This window comes from Erythrolamprus reginae, chromosome 7 (assembly GCF_031021105.1).
Source record: "Erythrolamprus reginae isolate rEryReg1 chromosome 7, rEryReg1.hap1, whole genome shotgun sequence".
NCBI lineage: Eukaryota > Metazoa > Chordata > Lepidosauria > Squamata > Dipsadidae > Erythrolamprus > Erythrolamprus reginae.
In genome coordinates, this window is record NC_091956.1 from 6,920,080 (window position 1) to 6,945,860 (window position 25,781).

The window sequence follows — 25,781 nt, forward strand, 5'->3', positions numbered from 1 at the left end:
GGGACCTCCAGAGTCATTGGGTCCAACCCCCTGCTCAATGTAGGGTTCATTAAACCATCCCAAAATCATTTTGGCAAATCGGTAACGATCAGAAACATTTTGTACAAATGTGCTGTCAAGTCGATGTTGTCACTTTGGCGAATACCAGAGCAATCCTGAGTTGTTTTTGCTCTAAGAAAGACTTACTTAGGTATGGTTTGCAAGACCTCGGTGGAGGGGGGGGGGGAATAACATGGGGATTCATTTGCCTGTAGCTGTCCAAATACAGAGTTCTTGTAATTGCCTTAAAACCAGAGTGAATAAAAATCAATACTTTTCTTTTTTAATCAGGTTTTTAAAATTTTAAATTGGATTTTTAAAATTTTTATCAAATTTATTTTAATAAAACCTTTTGGAGTAAATGTTTATCTAAAGATGGTTTTCTATTTAAGATGCATTAATAATTTAATTTATTCAGCACGAAATGGATCTGAGTTATGTAGCATGAAGCTGTATATTCTGCAATATTGGGACTGTATGTTGGTGAATCAACAGCAGGTCAGAGGAGGAGCCGTTGCGGTACAGAGATGACAATTGCTCTGTAAAAATTATGATTTAAATCAACTTGATTTAAATCAAGTCCATCCTGGTTAAAACTGCATTTCCTGACCAGTCTTCAGGTTCTCAGAAACTACAAATGCAAAACCTGAGAGTAGCTACCGTCCACATGCTTGATTTCACACCCTAGTTATCTTTACCACATGCACACATATGGATTGTGTTCTGTCGAGCTCTCTGGTAGAATCCTCCCAAAACTGCACAGATACAATTTCAGACACACACACGTTTGAAAAGTCAAAACAATGTTCTTTATAATGAAACTTCACTTAAACCAAGCCCTCTTTTGGTATAGCAAAGAGCACTCGTCTCCAAACAAACTGGTAATTTGTACAAGTCCCTTATCAGTTCTGTGATACTTAGCTTGCAGCTGTGAGACAATTCAGTCCTTCTTCTTTCACAAAATGAAACACACTTTGCTCTGGTTTAGTTTCAAAGCGGGGGAAAATCAGCACACAAAGGTCGAAGTCAGCAAAGCAGTCATGAAAGACAACGATCAGATAATCCTCCACAATGGCCAAACCCACAGGCTGCTATTTATAGCAGCCTCACTAATTACCACAGCCCCACCCAACCACAGGTGGCCTCATTTTCTTTGATAATAATCTCTCAGTTGTTGCTGCCTATGCATCGCTCTCCGCATGTGTGGCTGTATCATTAACTCTTGTTCCGAATCCAAGGAGGAGGGAGATAATTGATCTCCTTCTGAGCTGTCTGCCACACTCTCCTCCTCCCTGTCACTCATGTCTTCTTGGTCAGAGGAGCCTTCATCACCAGATTCCACCGGGGGGCAAAACAGGCCTGTAGCATGTGGATGTCTCCCCCACATCCACAGTCCTTGGGGCAGGAGCTGGGCCAGAGCTAACCACAACAGATTGTTGTATTTTGGAGTGATGCCTTAGCGCAGCCAAATCACTTTGAAGCACAATCCAGTTTGATAGTCTACCTTTATTACCCCTGGTGCAATTAATAACATAACAACAAATGGAGAAACACTTATCGGCTGTTTCATTCTACCAAGAAATTTGAAAGGAGGCCAGCACACAACTGTGGCTATTCCCTTAGCCCCAGTTCTTGGCTTAAAACAAAACAACAAAAACAATAACTAACAACTAACTTTCTAATATAATAAAGCAATACCCTTTTCAAAAGCTTTTCTTATGCAGTTACTTTAAGGAGCTCATTTTCACCTTCGGAAACACAACATAGAGAGCACAATCCCTCTACTGTGCCTTACATTAGATGTTAAAACAGGGTTCTCCAAACGAGACTTGTGGACTTCAACTCCCAGAAAGGCATGGCTGCCTAAGGAATTCTGGGAGCTGAAGTCCATTAAGTCTTCAAGTTGCTGAATTTGGAGACTCCTGGGTTAAAGCTACAGGCACGGCTTCAAATGCAGGTTTCTGTTGTATTATTTGAGAGCAGGGGGTGGCGGATCTCGTAAGATATTTAGGTAAACAGATTAATTAGAGATTGGGCAAGATTAAGGATTCCTAGACCCAGTTTCCATCTGTAGCAATCTTGACAAGTGATCGGATACAAAGAGCAGATGGCCGAATAACAGAAAGCAAGCAGAATTTCCTTAGCTTTCAGTAATATTGTAAATTCTGATTAAATGATACAAAAGTATAGAGTTTGGTGCTTGTTAAGCACAAGGGGGAAAACCCCTACACACATTTTTGACCCGTGTGTTTGTTTTCCAAACATTGGCAGGTGTGTTTCTCCTTTAACCCAGTTGTTTTGTGTTGTATCCCATACAGAGGGGCTGCGTGATTTCATGCACTGATAATTTAACACTGGAAGTTTGGAAAAATCAAATAAACAAAAGTGAGGCATAGCTGCACGCAATAGAAACGCAGGCTTAAATCACAGAGCAGTGTCTAAAGTATCCTTCCACCTTAAAATCAAGTGCAGTTTTTTCCTAGATAAACCTTTATCCCTTTTGAAATTCAGGGTAGAGTGCCAAGTTCCTGGCACTTTCTCAGAATATTCACTGAGACTTATGGTCCAAAGAACCAACTGGTGGATTTTCAGTGAAGGAAAACAAGGTGTTTCCTATGCCCAGAGAGTCGACGTAAAGGACCAATCGATCAACTGAAGACGCCCCCTCTAACTGGAATGCTCTCATTCAAGCCATGTTCTATCAGCTTTGCGTCTTCCAGGTCATCTTTTATAATACTGATCAGGTGACTCAGTCCTTCTTGCTGCTGCTTCAAATGCTAAAAAAAAGAGAGAGAGAGGGAAATCGCATGAGATGGCTTCCTTCAAAATCCCTTCCTACCCATGCCTTTCGACACATAAGGAATCCTCAATCTGAGTCTTGTATTGGCAGTTCTGTGTTAGCAAAAGCTTCAGGAGAGAAGGATTTAGGGGTAGTGATTTCTGACAGTCTCAAAATGGATGAGCCGTGCAGTCAGGCGGTAGGGAAAGCAAGTAGGATGCTTGGCTGGATAGCTAGAGATATCACAAGCAGGAAGAGGGAGATTATGATCCCGCTATATAGAGCGCTGGGGAGACCACATTTGGAATGCTGTCTTCAGTTCTGGAAACCTCACCTACAAAAAGAGATGGACCAAATTGAACGGGTCCAAAGACGGGCTACAAGAACGGTGGAAGGACTTAAGCATAAAACGTATCAGGAAAGACATAATGAACTCAATCTGTAGAGTCTGGAGGACAGAAGGAAAAGGGGGGACATGATCGAAACATTTAAATATGTCAAAGGGTTAAATAAGGTCCAGGAGGGAAGTGTTTTAAATAGGAAAGTGAACATAAGAACAAGGGGGCACAACCTGAAGTTAGTTGGGGGAAAGATCAGAAGCAACATTAGAAAATATTATTTGATTGAAAGAGTAGTAGATCCTTGGAACAAACTTCCAGCAGATATGGTTGGTAAATCCACAGTAACTGAATTTAAACATGCCTGGGATAAACATATATCCATCCTAAGATAAAATACAGAAAATAGTATAAGGGCAGACTAGATGGACCATGAGGTCTTTTTCTGCCGCCAGAAAAAGCAATCAGACTTGAAATCCTGGGCTTAGAAAGCTTAGAAGTACAGTACATCACCTTCGGCACAAGCTAAGCATAGCTCATAAAATCATCTGCTACAATGTACTTCCTGTCAATGACTACTTCAGCTTCACCCACAACAATACATGAGCACACAACAAATAAAAACTCAAAGTAAACTGCCCCAAACTCGACTGTAGAAAGTATGACTTCAGCAAGTGAATAGTTAATGCCTGAAACTCACTACCTGACTCTGTAGTTTCGTTACCAACCTCCCGAAACTTTACCCTTAGACTGTCCACTATTGACCTCACCCGATTCCTAAGAGGTCAGTATGGGGCTTGCATAAGTGCACCAGTACGCCAACCTCCCCATTTCCTCTTATTATCTGTTTTTTTTAATGAAAAAATTTATTACGTATACAGTGATCCCCCGAGTTTCGCGATCTCGATCTTCGCGAAACGCTATACAGTATCGCGATTTTTCCACCCGATGACGTCACTCTCTTCCTTCCTTTCTCATCTTTCTTTCTCTCTCTCTTTCTCTATCTTGCTTCTTCCTCTCTCACACTCTCTTCCTCCCTCTCTCATATCTTTCTTTCCTTCTCTCTCTTTCTCTATCTCTCCCCCTCTTGCTGGCGGGCGGCGGGCGGGCGAGCGGGGGCATCAGCGAGGAACCGGGGTTTCCCCTTTGCGTGGGCGGCCGGGAAGACCCAGCTGATGTGCTCGGTAGCTGCTGGGCGGCCGAAGGAACCTTCCCTGGGTCTTCCCCGCCGCCCACGCAAACTCCACCATCTGCGCATGCGCGGCCATGAAAAAAAGGGTGCGCATGCGCAGATGGTGTTTTTACTTCCGCAACCCTACATCGCGAAAAATCGATTATCGCGAGGGGTCTTGGAACGGAACCCTCGCGATAATAGAGGGATCACTGTATACATATTAAAAACAAAGAGAACAAGAACATTGTATACTGTATTTCAGTTTGCAGTTACATTTGTAGCATGTCTGTCTTAGGACACTACAACACACATCCCTAACCCTCCCCCCTCCCAAACTGTATCTTCGACAGTTTATATTTTTTGTAATTCCATGGTCTACAGCAACAGCCTAATTATCAATGTAACATTAAAAATAATAATAATAAAATATTAGTTACAATCTTATTCATTTGTATCCTTGTTTTTACTTATATTTCTACTTCTACTTATATCTGGTTATTTGTTTTTTTCATATTATTTACAACTATTCTTTTTCCTGTTTCCAACCCAGCTATAAAAATCTTCCCATATGTCATTGTAACGTCATTGTTTGTTTTTGAGTTTTTGTGTTAATGTATCGGACTCTGCACAATCAAGTATGTTTTTGATTACAGTGATCCCCCGATCATTGCGAGGGTTCCGTTCCAGGACCCCCCACAATGAGCGGGTTTTCGCGAAGTAGCGCTGCGGAAGTAAAAACACCATCTGCGCATGCGCGCCCTTTTTTTCATGGCCGCACATGTGCAGATGGTGTTTTTTACTTCCGCACCTGGGAAGACCCCCGCCCAACAGCTGAGGAGCCGCCTGCCCGCCCGCCTGCCCGCCGCTTGTCCGGCCGCCGCTGGTGCCGCCGCCGCTTGTCTGGCCACCGCTTGTGCCGCCGCCGCTCGTGCCGCCGCTGCTGGTGCGGCCGCCGCTTGTCCGGCCGCCGCTCGTGCCGCCGCTGCTGGTGCGGCCGCCGCTTGTCCGGCCGCCGCTCGTGCCGCCGCCGCTTGTCCGGCCACCGCTCGTGCTGCCGCTGCTGGTGCGGCCGCCGCTTGTCCGTACAAATAGCGAACAGGTTGCCAACGCGCGGCAGTTAACACATGGCTTCCCCTCAGGAGACGCGCCTGAGTGGCCTTTTTGCTGTTCCTCTCAAGAGTTCTTGCGGGGGAAAAGCCGCTAGCCGGCTTTCGGAGCTCCTCCGGCGTCACCCGGCTTCTGGTAGAAGCCTTCTCTCTTTTTTTCTTGCGGCGAGCCCGAGCCGTTCCTCTCTCGACCGCAGCCGAGCTTCCCTCGGCCCCCTTTGGCCCCGTCGCCTCCTCCCCGCCTGCTTTTCCTCGCCAAGCGCACGAAAAAAAAGAGAGAAGGCTTCTGCCAGAAGCCGGGTGACGGCGGAGGAGCTCCGAAAGCCGGAGAAGAAGAGTCTCACAGGCGGGGAGGAGGCGACGGGGCCAAAGGGGGCCGAGGGAAGCTCGGCTGCGGTCGAGAGAGGAACGGCTCGGGCTCGCCGCAAGAAAAAAAAGAGAGAAGGCTTCTACCAGAAGCCGGGTGACGCCGGAGGAGCTCCGAAAGCCGGCTAGCGGCTTTCCCCCCGCAAGAACTCTTGAGAGGAACAGCAAAAAGGCCACTCAGGCGCGTCTCCTGAGGGGAAGCCAGCATGGCGAGCGACGGAGCGGCATGAATGGGCGGCCACAAGAGCCTGATGTTGGCGGAATTGGGGACCAGCGAGGAGCCGAAGAAACCCGCTGCCCACGGAAAGGGGAAACACGGATGTTCGGCTCCTCGCTGCTGCTGGTGCGGCCGCCGCTTGTCCACGCGCCCTTCGCCCGCCCACGCCGTTGCTCGCGCCACTCAGCTGGGAAGCGGGGCTGGGGTTTCCCCGCCGCCCACGCAAAGGGGAAACCCCGGCAAGAGGGGGAAGACCCAGGGAAGCCACCCAGCAGCTGATCTGCCCGGCAAACTCCACCATCTACGCATGCGTGGCCATAGAAAGAAAAGGGCGCGCATGCGCAGATGGTGTTGTTTACTTCCGGGTTGAAAAATCGCCATATAGCCGTTTCGCAATGATCGGGATCGCAATACCCGGGGGATCACTGTATATCTCTTTCCGTTGGTGTATCTTCCTTCTTCCAGTTTTGAGCTATGGCGATCCTGGCTGCAGTAATTATGTGTTGTATTAGGTAATACTGTAGTGTTCTTTTTTTAATTTTTGCGTCTATTATGCTTAAAAGAAAAACTTCTGGTTTGAGTTGCAATTTGACTTTGATTATTTTGTATATCCACATTCTAATTTTGTTCCAGATTTTTTAAATTTTAGGACAAGTCCTCTTATTATCTTAGTACCCATCTTATGTATTTAACCAATGTTATAGAAACATAGAAACATGGAAGACTGACGGCAGAAAAAGACCTCCTGGTCCATCTAGTCTGCCCTTATACTATTTCCTGTATTTTATCTTACAATGGATCTATGTTTATCCCAGGCATGTTTAAATTCAGTTACTGTGGATTTATCTACCACATCTGCTGGAAGTTTGTTCCAAGGATCTACTACTCTTTCAGTGAAATAATATTTTCTCACGTTGCTTTTGATCTTTCCCCCAACTAACTTCAGATTATGTCCCCTTGTTCTTGTGTTCACTTTCCTATTAAAGACACTTCCCTCCTGGACCTTATTTATTATTATTTATTTATTGGATTTGTATGCCGCCCCTCTCCGCAGACTCTTTAACATATTTAAATGTTTCGATCATGTCCCCCCTTTTCTTTCTGTCCTCCAGACTATACAGATTGAGGTCATTAAGTCTTATATCTATGTATATTACAAATACATACTTGACAAAATAAATAGAATAAATAAATAAATTCCAATCACTGCACACCTGCTTGATTTCCCGTAAAAGATCTGCGTCAATATAGTATCTTTCTTCAGATCTGACAGCTCCAAAGTGGTTCTGCATTCTGATCTGTGACATCAGCTCGTTCAACCGACCCTGGAAAAGAGAGTTACAAAATTCAAATCTAGTTTAGGCCATTTGTGAAATGAGATAGACAAGCAAGCTGTGTTATTCTGGTTGCATTTTTCTATCCACCAAAAAAACCACCAACCAAAACCACCATCCCGTTCTATGAATAAAATTAGCGCCTCAAAACGGATCTTCGTTGCTGTTGTTTTGCAGAGAAAAACATTGAAAAGTGTGATTTAAAACCCACCTTTGCCTCCAGGCATGGGGGAATTGAGGTATCTCCTCCGGACCTATACAATTTATGTATGGCAAGTTTGTATGTATGTCTGATTAATAATGGGTTTTTAAAAAAAATGTTTTTAAATTATTAGATTTGTTATGAATTGTTCTATTGCTATTGTGAGCCGCCCCGAGTCTACGGAGAGGGGCGGCATACAAATCTAATAAATAAATAAATAAATAAATAAGATTTCATTGCTTAAAAACTTAAAAGAGTTTGGGTAGGATGAAAGATGACCTAACTCATTAACTTCTCACTAAAGTTGCAGTCATGGTTATGTAGCGTATATTGGAGAGTTCTATGCAATGAAATTTTACTTTAATGTTTGCCAATGAGTGTACATTTGAAGTGACAATGAAGCTGTTCTGTTCTGTATCTAATCTATTTCCTGAGGAAAGGCAGATAACCTAGCGAGATTCTTGTAATATGGTGATCAACAACACCAAAACCTTGTACAGAAACATAGAAGACTGATGGCAGAAAAAGACCTCCTGGTCCATCTAGTCTGCCCTTATACTATTTCCTGTATTTTATCTTAGGATGGATCTATATTTATCCCGGGTATGTTTAAATTCAGTTACTGTGGATTTACCAACCACGTCTGCTGGAATTTGTTCCAAGGATCTACTACTCTTTCAGTAAAATAATATTTTCTCATGTTGCTTTTGATCTTTCCCCCAACTAACTTCAGATTGTGTCCCCTTGTTCTTGTGTTCACTTTCCTATTAAAAACACTTCCCTCCTGAACCTTATTTAACACTTTGACATATTTAAATGTTTCTATCATGTCCCCCCTTTTCCTTCTGTCCTCCAGACTATGCAGATGGAGTTCATGAAGTCTTTCCTGATACGCTTTATGCTTAAGACCTTCCACCGTTTTTATAGCCCGTCTTTGGATCCGTTCAATTTTGCCAATATCTTTTTGTAGGTGAGGTCTCTCCAGAACTGATGATTCACTCTTGGGAGTCTTAAACCTTCTGAGCTGCTCACCTTGAACTGGGTAGGGGCGTTGAGTTCACACTGAATCGTATCCAGCTGCACCCGGAGTTGCTCCTCGTCCGCTTGGATGGCATAGCCACTTTTCCTCTGGATCTCCTGCTTTATTAACACCTGCAACAGATGTTTTTAAAAAATTATTACACATCTCAGAAGCTGTACTCTGTAAACAAAGTTATTTGTTGGGCAGCATGGAGAACCTGGCCCATGTTTATTCTGATGGAATATTCATTGCTGTTGTTTTGCAGAGAAAAACATTGAAAAGTGTGATTTCATTGCTTACAAACTTAAAAGAGTTTGGGTAGGATGAAAGATGACCTAACTCATTAACTTCTCACTAAAGTTGCAGTCATGGTTATGTAGTGTATATTGGAGAGTTGTGTGCAATGAAATTTTACTTTAACGTTTGCCAATGAGTGTACATTCAAAGTGACAATAAAGCTGTTCTGTTCTGTATCTAATATAATCTATTCTACTGTACTGTATTTTTCAGAGTTAAAGACTCACCTTAATTTTGGTGGAGGAAAATAGATGAAAAAAATTATCTGCCTACCAGGTATTAATCTGGTTATACAGTACAGTGATCCCTCTATTATCGCGAGGGTTCCGTTCCAAGACCCCTCGCGATAATCGATTTTTCGCGATGTAGGGTTGCGGAAGTAAAAACACCATCTGCGCATGCGTGGCCTTTTTTTCTATGGCCGCGCATGCGTAGATGGTGGAGTTTGCGTTTCCCGCCACCCACACAAAGAGAAAACCCGATTTGGCTCCTCGCTGCTGCTGCGCTACCGAGCAGATCAGCTGCTGGGCGGCCGAAGGAACCTTCCCTGGGTCTTCCCGGCCGCCCACGCAAAGGGGAAACCCCGGCTCCTCGCTGATGCCCCCGCTCGCCCGCCCGCCAGCAAGAGGGGGAGAGATAGAGAAAGAGAGAGGAAAGAAAGAGATCAGAGAGGGAGGAAGAGAGTGTGAGAGAGGAAGAAGCAAGATAGAGAAAGAGAGAGAGAAAGAAAGATGAGAAAGGAAGGAAGAGAGTGACGTCATCGGGTGGAAAAATCGCGATATAGCGTTTCGCGAAGCTCGAGATCGCGAAACTCGAGGGATCACTGTATGTCATATTTGTAATACATACATTAACTCATATTTATGAATATTCCTATTCCCAATGTAGATATTTTTGCTGGCTAGCGGGTGGACTACATAGCTTCAATGAATGGATAAAACAGGACTACAACCTTTGGAAAGTGTTAACTTTTAAGAGTGTAACTGCATTTCAGTACATTTACTAGACTAGAAGATACTTTCTTCTCCAGCTGAATCTAAGGCCATCTCATCAGCTTGACTTCCTGACCAAACTAAAGTTTTCTGGACCTCTTACATTTTTAAGCTTACGTAATGCAAGCGTGCTCTTTTCTCTTTTACGGAAGGGCTTAAAAAAAAAAAGGTACCATATTTTTCGGACTATAAGACGCACCGGTGTAATAAGACACACCAAAAGTCCCATTAGGATTGAGCGGCATAGGAGCTGAATAAATAAATAAATGAATTTCGAAGAGGTAAGTAAGAAAAAAAAAAGTTTTGCCCTCCCCCCAGGAACAATCTGCAGGCCTCCCAAACCCTCTACTGCACCTGTTTTCACGCAGGGCAGGGTTTTGGGAGGCCAAAAATGGCTGTATTTGGTGTATAAGACGTGCCAACATTTCCACCCTCTGTTATGTGTGTGTGTGTGTGTAAGTGTCTTATATTCCGAAAAATATGGTATCTGCCAGGCTTACCTGCAAAGTTCGATGGGAAAGATCCATGAGCTTTCTCTTGTACTGAGCGATTTTGGCCATGGTTGTAGTCTGGTTCTTTTGAAGCTCGCTTATATCTTCTGATATTATCTACAGATAGAAGAGAGATGTACAGACAAAGAGCCCACTTTGAACAATCACTTTGGTTCCATCCCTAGAATCTTTTTACCCTTTCAATTTTCTCTTGGGTACTTATGGAACTGGAAGCAACTCCATTCAGAATCACAGTCGTTTCAGAAATAAATTATCTTTTTCTCTCTCTCTCTAGCTACACATGAGCACACATATTCACACTAAAACTGTGACAAACCCCCTACTTTGACCTGACACAACTGAGCCCCTTGAGATGACAGACAAAGATTCCCTGTCGCTACTTGGACAAAAACATGATTGTATTTTTCTCCCTCTAAAACATCCTTTCCTTGTAATTCCATTAATACAACGGCTCAAAATCCAACTGCATTTCTATGATTTCAACGAAGATCACCTGGAAAGTGGGTCTTTTTGAGGTCAGCAAAATGAGGATTCAGATTATTGGGGGCAATAGGCCAACTCTGTAAACTGCTTAGAGGGAGCTGTAAATGCCCATGAAACAGTGTATGTCTAAGTGTTGTTTATTTATTTATTTATTTATTCATTCATTCATTCATTCATTCATTGGATTTGTATGCCGCCCCTCTCCGTAGACTCGGCTATTGCCATAATTAATTAAATTTATTTGCTGCCTATTTCGCCATGGGACTACTTTAGGCGGCTTACAATAATAAAAGAAGGAAGTTTAAAATAATAGAATAAAATAAAATAATAAAGAAACAAAGAAAAAATAAATGAAGAAAATACATCTATTTGACTAGTAAAAAAAGATAGACAAGTGGGGAGCAGAGAGACAGGTGGGAGGAGGTTGAGTCTGCTATCATCTAGTAGCCCCCTCCAGAGCTTCATCTTGGAGAGGGCTGTAAAACACTATGAAGTGGTATATACTGTATTTTCCATGGTATAAGTCGCACCAGAGTATAAGACACATCTTAACTTTGGGGGAGGAAGATAGGGGAAAAAATCTGCCTACCAGTTGTTAATCTGGCTAGCGTCCTTAGTGTGGTCAGCTTCAGCACATTATTTTATCCCCTGGTTAGGGAGGGGGGAAAAAACTTATTCGGAGCAAGCAGTAATGCAAAGAAGCCTGCAAAGATTTAGGGCTGGAAAAAAATTCTTCACAGAGAGTAACAATGAAAAAGCCAGCAAGCCAGTAAGAGCTTGGCACTTTGTTAGGGCAGGGGGAGCTACATTCAAAGATGCACCCAAATTTTCAGCCTCTTTCAGAAAGGAAAAAGGTGCACCTTATAGTCCCAAAAAATACAGTAAGTCTAAGTGCTAAGTCAAGCCTTAAGCATTTGGGAAGAGAGGGGCAGGGGTCAAAGAGTGGACACTTACATCCAGTCGGCTCTGATGCTGCTTTGTCATTTGGTCTTGAACTTTCAACCTTCTTAAGAGTTCCTTGAAGCCAACCATTGGGACTGGAATCAGCCTGCGGAAGTTAATAATAATAATAATAATAATAATAATAATAATAATAATAATGATAATAATTTATTAGATTTGTATGGCGCCCCTCTTCGAAGACTTAAGAGCATGGATTCAACCAAAATTAGATGAATGGCAACTGTTTCATCCCCTCTTCTCATAGAAGCATGGTATGACAGAAGGAAAAGGGGGGACATGATCGAAACATTTAAATATGTTAAAGGGTTAAATAAGGTCCAGGAGGGAAGTGTTTTTAATAGGAAAGTGAACACAAGAACAAGGGGACACAATCTGAAGTTAGTTGGGGGAAAGATCAAAGGCAACATGAGAAAATATTATTTCACTGAAAGAGTAGTAGATCCTTGGAACAAACTTCCAGCAGACGTGGTTGGTAAATCCATAGTAACTGAATTGAAACATGCCTGGGATAAACAAATATCCATTGCAAGATAAAATACAGGAAATAGTATAAGGGCAGACTAGATGGACCATGAGGTCTTTTTCTGCCGTCAGTCTTCTATGTTTCTATGATACACGGAGAGCCATTAAAAATCAATGAGATCATTAATCAAATTATTTATCCTAAAATAAGAAGAATGAAAATGAAAATAAAACATAAAAACACAATGTAAAATTATTACCTTGCGTCTGGTAGACTGAACAGTAATTTAAGCCAGTGTTTCCCAAACATCAGTAACTTTTAAGACATGTGGATTCCAACTCCCAGAATTCCCAGACAACCATGCTGGCTGGGGAATTCTGGGAGTTGGAATCGACATGTCTTAAAAGTCATTGAGTTTTGAGAAACACTAATTTAAGTGAAATATCGTTGGTGCCACTGGAGAAATAGAACGAGTCCTATGTATCTGCAGATACTTTTGTACATCATAAAGGGGAGGGGGCATATAAAGATTTCCTATGGAGATAATCAGGAGCCTTTATGAAAAATGATGTTTTTCATTAACAAAAAGAAAAAAATGGAGATGGGCTAAGGAAGAAGAAAGTGTGCCTTTCATCCCCTGTCCAATTGTCTCTCCTTTATCTCATATCTCATATATCTTTTCTCCCTTTCATATATCTTCTCCTCTATTTTTATATCTTTTCTTCTATCCTTTTCTTTATATATAGGTCCCACAGAGTGGGTCTTCTCCGGGTCCCGTCAACTAAACAATGCCGCTTGGCGGGACCCAGGGGAAGAGCCTTCTCTGTGGCAGCCCCGGCCCTCTGGAACCAACTCCCCCCAGAGATTAGAATTGCCCCCACCCTCCTTGCCTTTCCTAAGCTACTTAAAACCCACCTCTGCCGCCAGGCATGGGGGAATTGAGATGCTCTTTCCCCCTAGGCCTTTACAATTTTATGTATGGTATGTCTGTATGTATGTTTGGTTTTTTATATTAAGGGTTTTTTAATCATTTTTAGTATTGGATTATTACTATACAGTACACTGTTTTGTTATTGCTGTTAGCCGCCCCGAGTCTCCGGAGAGGGGCGACATACAAATCCAATAAATAATAATAATAATATTTATTTATTTATTTATTATTTAGATTTGTATGCGGCATACAAGTCTAATAAATTGAATTGAATTAATAATAATAATAATAATAATAATAATAATAATAATAATAATATATTACTACATGTCTATTCTCTTCGATATGTATTGTGTATTGGACAAAATAAATAAATAAAAAGAAATGGAGAACGAAATTGTGGGGACAAGAAGGAAACAGGTAATTTAATATGAGTGAAAAAAAAGCTTCTTCCAAACCTCTATTAATTATCAAAGCAGCCACTCTGCAGGAAGAATCTTTTCTGTTTTGTTTGCTGAAACAACTATTTCAAATTCTCCATCCTGCCTCTGGAAAATATTATTCCCACCTCCCCCTCCCGCAAATCATTCCAAAGGTGTGCTTCTTGCAAGCCCACTTACTTTTCAGGTTCGGGGTTGTCTACTTTGGCTTGTTCCCAAATGATTGGATCAACACCTGTAAATGGAGAAGAACAGATCTGATTTTATTCTCCATCTTTTATTAGTGTGACAAAGGAATTTTTAGAAAGTGTGTCTTTCTTTTCAACAGGAAATATCTCTTCTGTCTTGACCTTTATAGTTTAGGTAAAATGCTCGAAGTTCTGGCTGAAATAATAAACATACCATGCCAATTAAGACCTAACAGCTTTTCTTTTTAAGTTAGCATGTAAACTAATATAAACCAGACCCTCAGAATTATGCAAAGATTCTCTTTTCTAAGGCAAAGGAATGATGTATATAAGCAAATGTACTATATAGTTGCCTAGGGTGAGATGGACAGTTATATAAATAAGTAAATAAATAACATACCACAATCACATTTTGCGACTCGTTCATGTAACAAACCCCAAATCCTTAAATACGTGGGGTTACATATGTGTGTCTGTGTGCAGCTTTGGTAGCCTGCTTAGAGGCAGTTGTTTGATATGGGAAGCCATATAAAACATGGGTGCCAGGAAGGAGGGAGGGAAGGAAGGAAGGAAGGAGAGAGAGAGAAGGGAGGGAGGGAGGGAGGAAGGAGGGAGAGAGAGAGAAGGAAGGAAGGAGAGAGAGAGAGAAGGAAGGGAGGGGGGAAGGAGGGAGAGAGAGAGAGAAGGAAGGAAGGAGGGAGGGAGAGAGAGAGAGAAGGAAGGAGAGAGAGAGAGATAAGGAGGGAAGGAAGGAAGGAGGGAGAGAGAGAGAAGGAAGGAAGGGAGGGAGGAGGGAGAGAAAGAGAGAAGGAAGGAGAGAGAGAGAAGGAATGGAGGGAGGGAGGAAGGAGGGGGAGAGAGAGAGAAGGAGGGAAGGAAGGAAGGAAGGAAAGGAGAGAGAGAGAGGAGGGAAGGAGGGAGGGAGGGAGAGAGAGAGAAGGAAGGAAGGAGGGAGGGAGGGAGGGAGGGAGGAAGCTCCACTCCGGGTCCTTGGGGAGGGGCGGCACACAAGCCTAATAAATTGAATTGAATTGAATTCTTTTTAATGAGTCGAAGACAACTGAACGATAATTTCCCTTGCTTAAATGTCATACAAACACAGGAAATTGGTTTTTCTTGAGGCCTCTCATTGGTTTCATGCTCAGTGCTGAAAGAGCATTCAGATATTCTTTCCTTTTGTCGTAATGTATCTTTTGAAACTGTAAATACAAATTGCAAACTCCCTCAGAGAGATCTGCACCACTTGCAATCTTTCCAAACTGCGGGTAAAGTCGGACTCCAAAGTACGGAGTCCTCAAAGCTTGTTTACGAAGCTAACTCTCTTCTTTTTTAAAGGCATTCGCTCCAGGAATCGCTCAAACGTCCACTTCCTGAAAAACAGCCATTCATTCTTTCATTCAAAAGAAATCCTTGGCTTTCCACCCCAAGCCTGGGTTAGATTTGTATGCCGCCCCGAGTCTACGGAGAGGGGCGGCATATAAATCTAATAAATAATAATAAATAATAATAATACCTGCAGGAGGATGCTGCAGCAACTGTTTAACCTGTGCTGGAGAGAGCTCCGTCCTGGCCATGCTGAGGGTCACGCCGAGCTGTTGCAACTGGATTTTGATGTTGGCTTGTTCGAAGTGCGCGTACAGGGTGGTGGCTGGGACCCGCCTGGAAGTCCCGTTGGGTGACCGTTCGACCACATAGATAACCACTTCTGTCCTAAAAGATCAGGAGAAGGATTCAGATTTTACATGCATGCGGTCCTCAATTTACAAATGGTCGCTTAGCAACTGCGCAAAGATACCGTAGGCACCAAAAAGGGGATACACAAGCCAGATTTGAAGTCCTGGTGACTGCCTCTTCATACAGACGGGAGGTTGAACAACTATCCTTGTGGTGTGACCAGAACAATCTAGAACTGAACACACTCAAAACCGTAGAAATGGTGGTAGACTTTAGGAGAAACCCTTCCACCTCTCACAATACTAGACAACACAGTATCAACTGTAGAGACCTTCTATCTAGGTTCTATCATATCTCAAGACCTAAAATGGTCACCTAACATCAAAAACATCATCAAAAAAGCACAACAAAGAATGTTCTTTCTGCGCCAGCTCAGGAAGCTCAAACTGCTCAAGGAGCTGCTGATCCAGTTCTACAGAGGAATCATTGAGTCTGTCATCTGCACTTCTATCACTGTCTGGTTTGGTGCTGCAACCCAACAGGACCGACACAGACTTCAGAGGACAATCAGAACTGCAGAAAAAACAATGGCTGCCAACCTGCCTTCCATTGAGGACCTGTATACTGCACGAGTCAGAAAGAGGGCAGGGAAAATATTTACTGACCCCTCACATCCTGGACACAAATTATTTCAACTCCTACCCTCAAAACGTCGCTACAGAGCACTGCACACCAAGACAACTAGACACAAGAACAGTTTTTTTCCGAACGCCATCACTCTACTAAACAAATAATTCCCTCAACACTGTCAGACGTTCTACTAAATCTGCACTTCTATTCTACTAGTTTTTCTCATCATTCCTATCACCCATTTCCTCCCATGTTGACTGTATGACTGTAACTTGTTGCTTATATCCTAAGATTTTTATGAATATTGCTTCTTCGTTGCTTATTTGACCCCTATGACAATCATTAAGTGTTGTACCACATGATTCTTGACAAATGTATATTTTATTTTATGTACACTGAGAGCATATGCACCAAGACAAATTCCTTGTGTGTCCAATCACACTTGGCCAATAAAATTCTATTCTATTCTATGGTCACATGACTGCATTTTGGGTTGCAAAATCCAATGGGCTCACATGGCAGCCTGCTTAGTGACCATGACTTATGGCCAAAATTACAAGCTCAATTATGGTTGTATGCAGCGGTGGGCTATGAGCCGGAACGCTAAATTGTGCTCGCTGCCGCGGCTCATAAGTTCTTGATTAAATTATCTTTCCATTGATATGTAATTTTATGGCACTACTCCAAAAGAAAGCGGTGTGTCATCAGCCATCAAACCTCAAAAATACACTTTTCCCAAAAGGTTTCCACAATTTTAGCCACTACTGTATAGTTTAACCAGCATTTTCTGAATAAACTATGATTCTCTTCATGCAACCGAAATCTAAGCCATTGTCTTACTGGTCATCTGGCATTGTCTTGACACCTTCAACGTTGACCGTGAGCGTCTGGTTTGAGCCCAAGAGTTTGTGCAACGATTCCACCAGTTGCTGCTGCTGACCACGGATGTCTGTTTCTTTTTTATTGAAGACTAGGGCCACCAAGCCATCTTCGTCCTTGTTGCTGGGCATGCAGCTGTAGCCCACGGCCTGTAAAAGAGACAGCGTTTTTTTCAGTTGCAGATGCTCATTTTTTTTCTGTATCAACACAGTGCTAAGTAGGTGTTCTGTCGGGCTCTCTGGTAGAATCCTCCCAAAAATTCACAGGTACAAATTTCAGACACACACACATTTGAAAATTCAAAACAATGTTCTTTATAATGAAAATTCACTTAAACCAAGCCCTCTTTTGGTATAGCCAAGAGCACTCGTCTCCAAACAAACTGGTAATTTGTACACGTCCCTTATCAGTTCTGAGATACTTAGCTTGCAGCTGTGAGGCAATTCACAGTCCTTCTTCTTTCACAAAGTGAAACACACTTTGCTCTGGTTTAGTTTCAAAGCGGGGAAAAATCAGCACACAAAGGTCGAAGTCAGTAAAGCAGTCACGAAACACAACGATCAGATAATCCTCCACAATGGCCAAACCCACAGGCTGCTATTTATAGCAGTCTCACTAATGACCACAGCCCCATCCAACCACAGGTGGCCTCATTTTCTTTGATAATAATCTCTCAGTTGTTGTTGCCTATGCATCGCTCTCCGCATGTGTGGCTGTATCATTAACTCTTGTTCCGAATCCAAGGAGGAGAGAGAGAATTGATCTCCTTCTGAGCTGTCTGCCCCACTCTCCTTCTCCCTGTCACTCATGTCTTCTTGGTCAGAGGAGCCTTCATCAGCAGATTCCACCGGGGGGGGGGGGGCGGCAAAACAGGCCTGCGGCATATGGATGTCTCCCCCACATCCACAGTCCTTGGGGCAGGAGCTGGGCCAGAGCTAACCACAACAAGGAGAAATTAAAAATGAACGGTCAAGATGACACAAGAGGGTATTATCTTTGACGCCCCAGCAGATGGAACATCAGCCAAGCAAACATTGGAGAGGGGCGGCATACAAATGTAATAAATTATTAATTATTATTATTATTGTTTCAATTCCCACACAAAGCTGACAGACAAAGACCTCTTACCTTAAATCTGCAAAATGGGTTCTCCTGTGTGAATTCCACCGGGGCAATGTTGCTGTTGAAATACCCTTTGCCTGTGCCCCAAAATGCCTGCAGCTGGTTCCACTTGGCCAAAATGGCATCCCGCTCGTCTCCCAAGAGGGTCGGGGCGGAAAGCGCACTGGCTGTGTTGATCAACTGGTTGGATTGCACAGGGGCTTGAGCAGGCTGGCTGAAGAGACCGCCAAGTGCTAAAGTTGGGCGAGAAGATCTACTATTAAAAAGGCAGATTAAACCTTCCAATGTAATATCCCCAAGATTACTCACGGTCACTCATGCCCTCATCACCTCGAGGTTCGACTACTATAACGCTCTCTACATGGGGCTACCTTTGAAAAGTGTTCGGAAACTTCAGATCGTGCAGAATGCAGCTGCGAGAGCAATCATGGGCTTCCCTAGGTATGCCCATGTTACACCAACACTCCGCAGTCTGCATTGGTTGCCGACCAGTTTCCGGTCACAATTCAAAGTGTTGGTCATCACCTATAAAGCCCTTCATGGCACCGGATCAGGGTATCTACGAGACCGCCTTCTGCTGCACGAATCCCAGCGACCGGTTAGGTCCCACAGAATTTATTTATTTATTTATTAGATTTGTATGCCGCCCCTCTCCGTAGACTCGGGGCGGCTCACAACACAATAAAACAGTTCATGACAAATCTAATAATTTACAATTTAAAATATTTTTAAAAAACCATTATTAAGCAAACATACATACAAACATACCATACATAAATTGTATAGGCCCGGGGGAGGTATCTCAGTTCCCCCATGCCTGATGACAAAGGTGGGTTTTAAGGAGTTTACGAAAGGCAATGTCGTTTGACGGGACCCAGAGGAAGAGCCTTCTCTGTGGCGGCTCCAACCCTCTGGAATCAGCTCCCTCCAGAGATTAGAACTGCCCCCACCCTCCTTGCCTTTCGTAAACTCCTTAAAACCCACCTCTGTTGTCAAGTGTGGGGGAACTGAAACATCTCCCCCTGCCTATGTAGTTTTCTGTGTATATGACTGTATGTATGTTTTTTATATATTGGGGTTTCTTGTTTTTTAGACTTTTGAAATGTATCATTGTTATTTTAGATTCTAACTATTAGATTTGTCATTATATATTGTTTTTATCATTGCTGTAAGCCACCCCGAGTCTACGGAGAGGGGCGGCATACAAATCTAATAAATAATAATAATAATACTCCCAACGCTGTTCTGCGCACAGCCCTCTGAGCAAAACCCCGACTCAAAAATCCTTTATTTTATGAATAAATCAAACTCTTTATTGATAGAAGCACACATAATGAAAACAGGTTTTAAAAGACTCGAAGAAGGCTGGATTTTCTTTTTGGGAGCTAAATGTCAACAAGGTCTGGGGGAAATGCCAAACTCGGCCTAATTAGAATTCCAATAGATAACAAAGTCCATTTATCATTTACGCATAAGATTTACGCTCACCAGATTCCTGGCAACAAGCATCCATCTGAGAATGAGTGTTATTGTGGCAGAAATCATGGTTTTAAAGCTTACTTACTCGGTTGCTGCTGCTGAGTGTTGAAACCACCAAATCCCAAACCGGTTCCCAATCCGGTGCCAAGCCCAGCTCCTGTAGTTGGCGCTGTTCCAAAGGTGGTACCGAAACCGAAATTTTTGTTCTGGGTAGCTCCAAACAATCCTGGAGGAAGGAGAAGGAACATCAGCCAAGAAGCGAGCCCATTTCACTTAATACACATGCATTTTGATCAGAAAGCCATCTCTGCACAGGTGGCTTTCGGCCCCTTACCTGTATTTGCAGGAGTTGAGAAACTGAAGGTGGACCCCGCGGTGGTGGTGGCAGTCCCAAACCCCCCAAATGCTCCTAGGAAACCAAATTATGTAAATTAAAAGCAGGACCACTTCTTACAAGGCAATTAATTGCTCAATGACAGCATGCTGGTCGGAGAAGAGAGATGGTGACAAACGAATGAGGCTGATGTGATCTGATACTCACACAAGATCCAGCGATGACAGAAAATAGCCAACATTAGTTTATTATTACAGAAAATGTACATACACTTGCAAACCGTTTTTTTGGGGGGGAGGGATATATATATATATATGATGATGTGTGTACTTCAACTCCCAGAATTCCCAAGCTAGCCACACAATGAAAACATAATTATTTTAAAATAATTTAATAATTATTTGAAAAGCCGTCTTTTCTGTCACATATACCTGATCCATTAGATTGGGGAGGCAAGGAATGTTATGGGGCCCCCACCTAGTGGGACCAGAAAAGAGGCTTTCTCTGTGGTGGCTCCCTTCCTTTGGAACATCTTCCCTGCAGAGATTAGCCTGTGCCCTACTTTGACACTCTTTTTTAAGGTCCCAAAGACCTGGTTTTGTGCAATAGGCCTAAAGAAACCCAGAGCAGGATGGAGCCCATCAAGCAGCTTATTTGTTGCAATAGGGTGGGAATGTTACTGTTTTTTATGTTGTTATGTTGTTGTTTTTTATTTTTGTAAGCTGCCCAGAGTCACTGAGAGTGAGTGGGAAGGAGAAAGAAAAAGAGAGAGAGAGAGAGAGGGAGGGAGGGAGGGAGGGCGAGAGGGAGAGGGAGAGAGAGAGAGAGAGAGAGAGAGAGAGGAGAGAGAGAGAGAGAGAGAGAGGAGGGAGGGACTCCTGAACTCAAGCTCATCCTAGAAACTTTATGAACATAGTCATGTAATTATCTTAACAAGAACACCAAAGGGATTAATTATAGCTTTCCTTCAGGACTTTCCCGATTAACCTGCATCTAGATATTAACAGGTCGAATTCTGTTAATCTTCTTTTCCTGATCAGCCTTAGTAGGCTAGGAGTCCCACCGTATATAAGCAAGTGATTGTTTTAACAGTGGATATGAATTTATATTGCACTGAATGTTGGAATGTCTGCATACATAGCACAGAAATGATGAGAACTATGAAATGAAGATATATTTCATATACGAGCAGCTATAACTATTAATACAAAAGAAATATGCAAAAAAATAGAGGTAAGTAGAGAAATAACTACTATTAAAGCAAAAATAGATGTCTTTTTTAAAAAAAAAACAGCTTTGTTATTGAATGTTTTGAATCAAAGCCAGCTGGGTTTTGGATTTATTAAAATTTTGTTGGTGCTGATCGTATACAATTTGTTTTTCCATAGAACCTTGGGAAAAAGCATAATGATTTCATGATAATTGAAATCCAATGAAGAGACATAGGAAATGGAATGTTTATATATATACAGTATATATAAACGTCGCAGAGTCCAAGAATTCAAGGAACAGAAAACCAATACCTTTAAACTATGAAATGTTTTGGTCCTTATGCCATGGAATTACAATTCTGTATCCCTGAAAATATTATAAGGGTTCATCTTGTTTGGGCAAAAGAATCATATCCTAATCTTAATCCATATGATTTCAAAACATGTTCATATAAACCGACTCAAAGACGTATACTGGAAGTATAATTGAGAATATTGGCAAAACACTATATATCTTATACATACACATATTTGCAGATGTTTGTATATGTATGCATGTCCTTTTGTCAGCAAAATTGTGTACCTCAGAAGCTTCCAAAGTTGGCAACTTTATGGGCTTCAAATCCCAGAATTCTCCAGCCAACATAACTGAAGTCCACAAGTCTTAAAGTTGCCAAGTTTGGAGACTCCTTGGAGTACCTTCTTACTCTGCATTTATTATCTGAATGGAAATGCATTAAAACTCAACTTAGAGCTGTGTGCAAATTTTACATTAGCTCTCAGTTGATCGTTCTTAATTTCTTGGCTACGGATTTAACTGGATTTCCACTGTTTTTCATACAGCTACTGTTAGAAATGAAGACACTTGTTTATGGTAATTCCTAGATCTCTAAGCACTGATGAATTTTTAGTCATTATCCCTGACAAAACAATGAAGGAATCTGGCAAATTTCTGGAACTATTTAAGGCATCCTTAAGGCCTGTCTGTAACCTCTGACCTTATGCTAGGGTGGACGATGGACCCCTGAACAATGTTCTGCTTTTGACTGTTATTATTCTACTCTTTTGATAATTGTGTTTTATTATTATTTGTATCAGAAACATAGAAACATAGAAGTCTGGCGGCAGAAAAAGACCTCATGGTCCATCTAGTCTGCCCTTATACTATTTTCTGTATTTTATCTTAGGATGGATATATGTTTATCCCGGGCATGTTTAAATTCAGTTACTGTGGATTTATCTACCACGTCTGCTGGAAGTTTGTTCCAAGGATCTACTACTCTTTCAGTAAAATAATATTTTCTCATGTTGCTTTTGATCTTTCCCCCAACTAACTTCAGATTGTGTCCCCTTGTTCTTGTGTTCACTTTCCTATTAAAAACACTTCCCTCCTGGACCTTATTTAACCCTTTAATACATTTAAATGTTTCGATCATGTCCCCCCTTTTCCTTCTGTCCTCCAGACTATACAGATTGAGTTCATTAAGTCTTTCCTGATACGTTTTATGCTTAAGAGCTTCCACCATTCTTGTAGCCCGTCTTTGGACCCGTTCAATTTTGTCAATATCTTTTTGTAGGTGAGGTCTCCACAACTGAACACAGTATTCCAAATGTGGTCTCACCAGCGCTCTATATAGCGGGATCATAATCTCCCTCTTCCTGCTTGTTATACCTCTAGCTATGCAGCCAAGCATCCTACTTGCTTTCCCTACCCCCTGACTGCACTGTTCACCCATTTTGAGACTGTCAGAAATCACTACCCCTAAATCCTTTTCTTTTGAAGTATTTGCTAACACTGTATTCATTGTTTATCAAACTTGCTGCCCATTTCACTGCAAGGCAGACTATTTTTCCAATATAATTTGTAAGCCACCCAGAATCGTAACAGATTGGGGTGATCTATACATTTCATTAAATTTATAGGCTGTCCATCTCACAAACATAGATATTATTTTATAAATAAAGCACGTCAGGTATAAATCACATGTAAATTATTTTTAAAATAAATAATAAAAGCAGAGAAATGTTTTGCCAAATCTTGGCTTGAAGGACATCTTGCAGATTTTAATGCAAGTCATTCATGGATGAACTTTAAAAAACTGGGAAGTGTAAACTGAATTCTTGGATCCCTCCAAAAGCAAAATAATTACAAGCATCACATGAATATCATCTACCTGCACTGGCCAGACTGTTACCAAAATTAAACGGTGGCGCTGAAGTAGTAGAGACACCAAAATTCCCAATATTAAAATTCACTGCAGGGTTAGCAGTTAATCCAAAACCCCCAAAATTAAACCCAGTGGCACTGGAATTTGCTGCTTCAAGCCCACCAAATCCTGATGAGTGGGAAGCATAAAGAAAGCAAGACAGAGTCAGTGAGAAATCAAACATCAAAGCAATAAATCCATTTCTTATGTACTAGAAGAAATACAAGAAAACCAATAGCAGGAATTATAAAACACAAGAGCTTTTCTGTTCCTAATTCTTTAGGGCAACTTCATTTTAATAACCAGTACAGTATAAGATACTAAGCAGCTCCTCAAATATTGGAACATTGCTATCAAGTCAGCCGCAGTCCTTTTCATCAGAGTAGGCATATCCGATGTTTGCAAGACTTCTTTCGTATGCTTTAGCCTCCAGTCCCCTAATCATCTTTGTTGCTCCGGCCAGTAGTATTTATTTTTTATTTATTTATTTTGTCCAATACACAATAATGCACAATGAAGCTTATAGAGGATATAGTAGAGAAGATATATGAGATATAGGGGAGACTATAGGACAGAGGACACAAGGCACTCTAGTGCGCTTATGTACAGCCCTTACTGACCTCTTAGGAATCTGGAGAGGTCAACCATGGATAGTCTAAGGGTAAAATGTTGGGGGTTAGGAGATGATACTACAGAGTCTGGTAATGAGTTCCACTCTTCAACAACTCGATTACTAAAGTCGTATTTTTCACAGTCAAGTTTGGAGCGGTTAATATTAAGCTTAAATCTATTGTGTGCTCTTGTGTTGTTGTGGTTGAAGCTGAAGTAGTCTTTGATAGGCAGGACACTGTGTATGAATGAGTGATGACTGTATGTGGTTTATATGGAGTTTTCAATTCTTACTTGTTTTATCTTTTTATTGGAGTATTTTAACTTTGTACTATTTTACTGTTGTAAGCCGCCTTGAGTACACTAGGAGAACGGCGGCATATATAAATCCCATAATTCATTAATTACACAGCGGGAAATGCTGCCGAAGTCCTAACTGCGAAAAACGGTTCCAAGTCCTTTACTTCAGGGCCGTCGTAAATTTGAACGGTCACCTGAACGGCTACCTGTATAAATAAACGAACACGTTTTCGTTGAAAACTCCTCCGCCGAGGCTCGTTGGGAAGCCTGCCTCAAAGAATTGGGGCATTTGATAACCGCAAGCTTCCTTCTCAATTTTCCTTCGAGTGAGGTAATTTTATTTCCGTCCCTTTTGGTGGTTTCTAAGGCATCGTTAAACCGCTAAACAGAATCCTTCAGGTAAAGCTATCGGCGGTTTAATAGAAGCCTACACTATCCCCACACGCAGACACCATCAGCGGGTTCCCCTCACGCCTTCCTTCCGCTCGCCCGCCACGGTTGCCAAGAGCCAGGCAAGGCATTCAAACGGGTGTAGCTCTCCCTCCCTCTCTCCCGGCCCGGCAAAAGACCGCTCCTCGCCGCCGGACTCACCCGCGGGGTTTGGGGCGGCCGCGGCACCAGCAGCCGCCCCGAAGTTGAAAGCCATGAGGCAGCGCCGAGGCAGGAGCAACGCCAAACACGTTCCCCCGCTCTACAACCGCTCAATAGCGTCCGTCGCCTCTTCCGTCCGGGCGGAAACTGTGACCCCCAGAGACAGAGAGAGAAGGCCCCGGACGCGGTCTATAGATCTACGAAAGATTTAGAGTAGTGCCCGGGTTCCGCTTTCTGATTCTAAACTCTTTGCATCTATCTATCTATCTATCTATCTATCTATCTATCTATCTATCTATCTATCTATCTATCTATCTATCTATCTATCTATCTATCTATCTATCTATCATCTACCTACCTACCTACCTACCATCTATTATCTATTCTTTCTTTCTGTCTCTCCCCCTGTCTGTCTCTACCTACCTACCTACCTACCTACCTACCTACCTACCGACCTATCTACCTATTTCTATCTCTATTGCTATACCTGTATACTGCACGAGCAGTGATGGGCTACCAACATTTTTATTACCACACTGTGGGCATGGCTTATGCATTTTGTTTCAACATCTTTCAGTGCAAATTGGGTGCTCTGGGGTGGAGCTCCAAATTTTGCTACCGGAACTGTGTTCCTGACCGTTCCCGTAGGAGCCCATCACTGTGCAGGAGTCAAAAAGAGGGTGGTGAAAATATTGACTGACCCCTCGCATCCTGGACATAAACTGCTTCAACTCCTACTCTCAAAATGTCACTACGGAGCACTGCACACCAAGACAACTAGACACAAGAACAGTTTTTCCCCGAACGCCCTCACTCTGCTAAACAAATACGTAATTTCCTCAACACTGTCAAACTATTTACTAAGTCTGCACTACTATTACTACTAGTTTTTCCCTCATT

General features: G+C 42.3%; 1 protein-coding gene across 2 annotated transcripts; it reads right to left on the bottom strand.

The window, feature by feature from the left end:
• Positions 1-1,525: 1,525 nt before the first annotated feature.
• NUP54 (nucleoporin 54) lies at positions 1,526-25,039 on the bottom strand. Of its 2 annotated transcripts, XM_070756903.1 has the most exons (12): positions 24,882-25,039; positions 19,964-20,038; positions 19,715-19,855; positions 18,157-18,383; positions 16,990-17,177; positions 15,359-15,555; positions 13,838-13,892; positions 11,815-11,908; positions 10,366-10,473; positions 8,588-8,707; positions 7,234-7,344; positions 1,526-2,816 (listed from the first exon to the last, which is right to left on the bottom strand). In XM_070756903.1, the coding sequence occupies exons 1-12, from the start codon at positions 24,934-24,936 to the stop codon at positions 2,688-2,690; spliced, it is 1,500 nt and encodes a 499-aa protein (XP_070613004.1). In that variant the 5' UTR covers positions 24,937-25,039; the 3' UTR covers positions 1,526-2,687. The 2 variants fall into 2 exon arrangements, with proteins under 2 accessions (XP_070613004.1, XP_070613005.1); XM_070756904.1 differs by lacking the exon at positions 19,964-20,038 and having other exon boundaries at positions 24,882-25,016.
• Positions 25,040-25,781: the final 742 nt, after the last annotated feature.

Excerpts from the sequence above, each read along its gene's own strand:
- NUP54 (XM_070756903.1), bottom strand. The coding sequence starts at position 24,936 with ATGGCTTTCAACTTCGGGGCGGCTGCTGGTGCCGCGGCCGCCCCAAAC. Across the intron at positions 18,384-19,714 it reads CACTCAGCAGCAGCAACCGA|CACTTGGCGGTCTCTTCAGC; the intron begins GTAAGTAAGCTT and ends GCCCAACTTTAG. Across the intron at positions 8,708-10,365 it reads TTTCCCATCGAACTTTGCAG|GTGTTAATAAAGCAGGAGAT; the intron begins GTAAGCCTGGCA and ends CATCTGTTGCAG.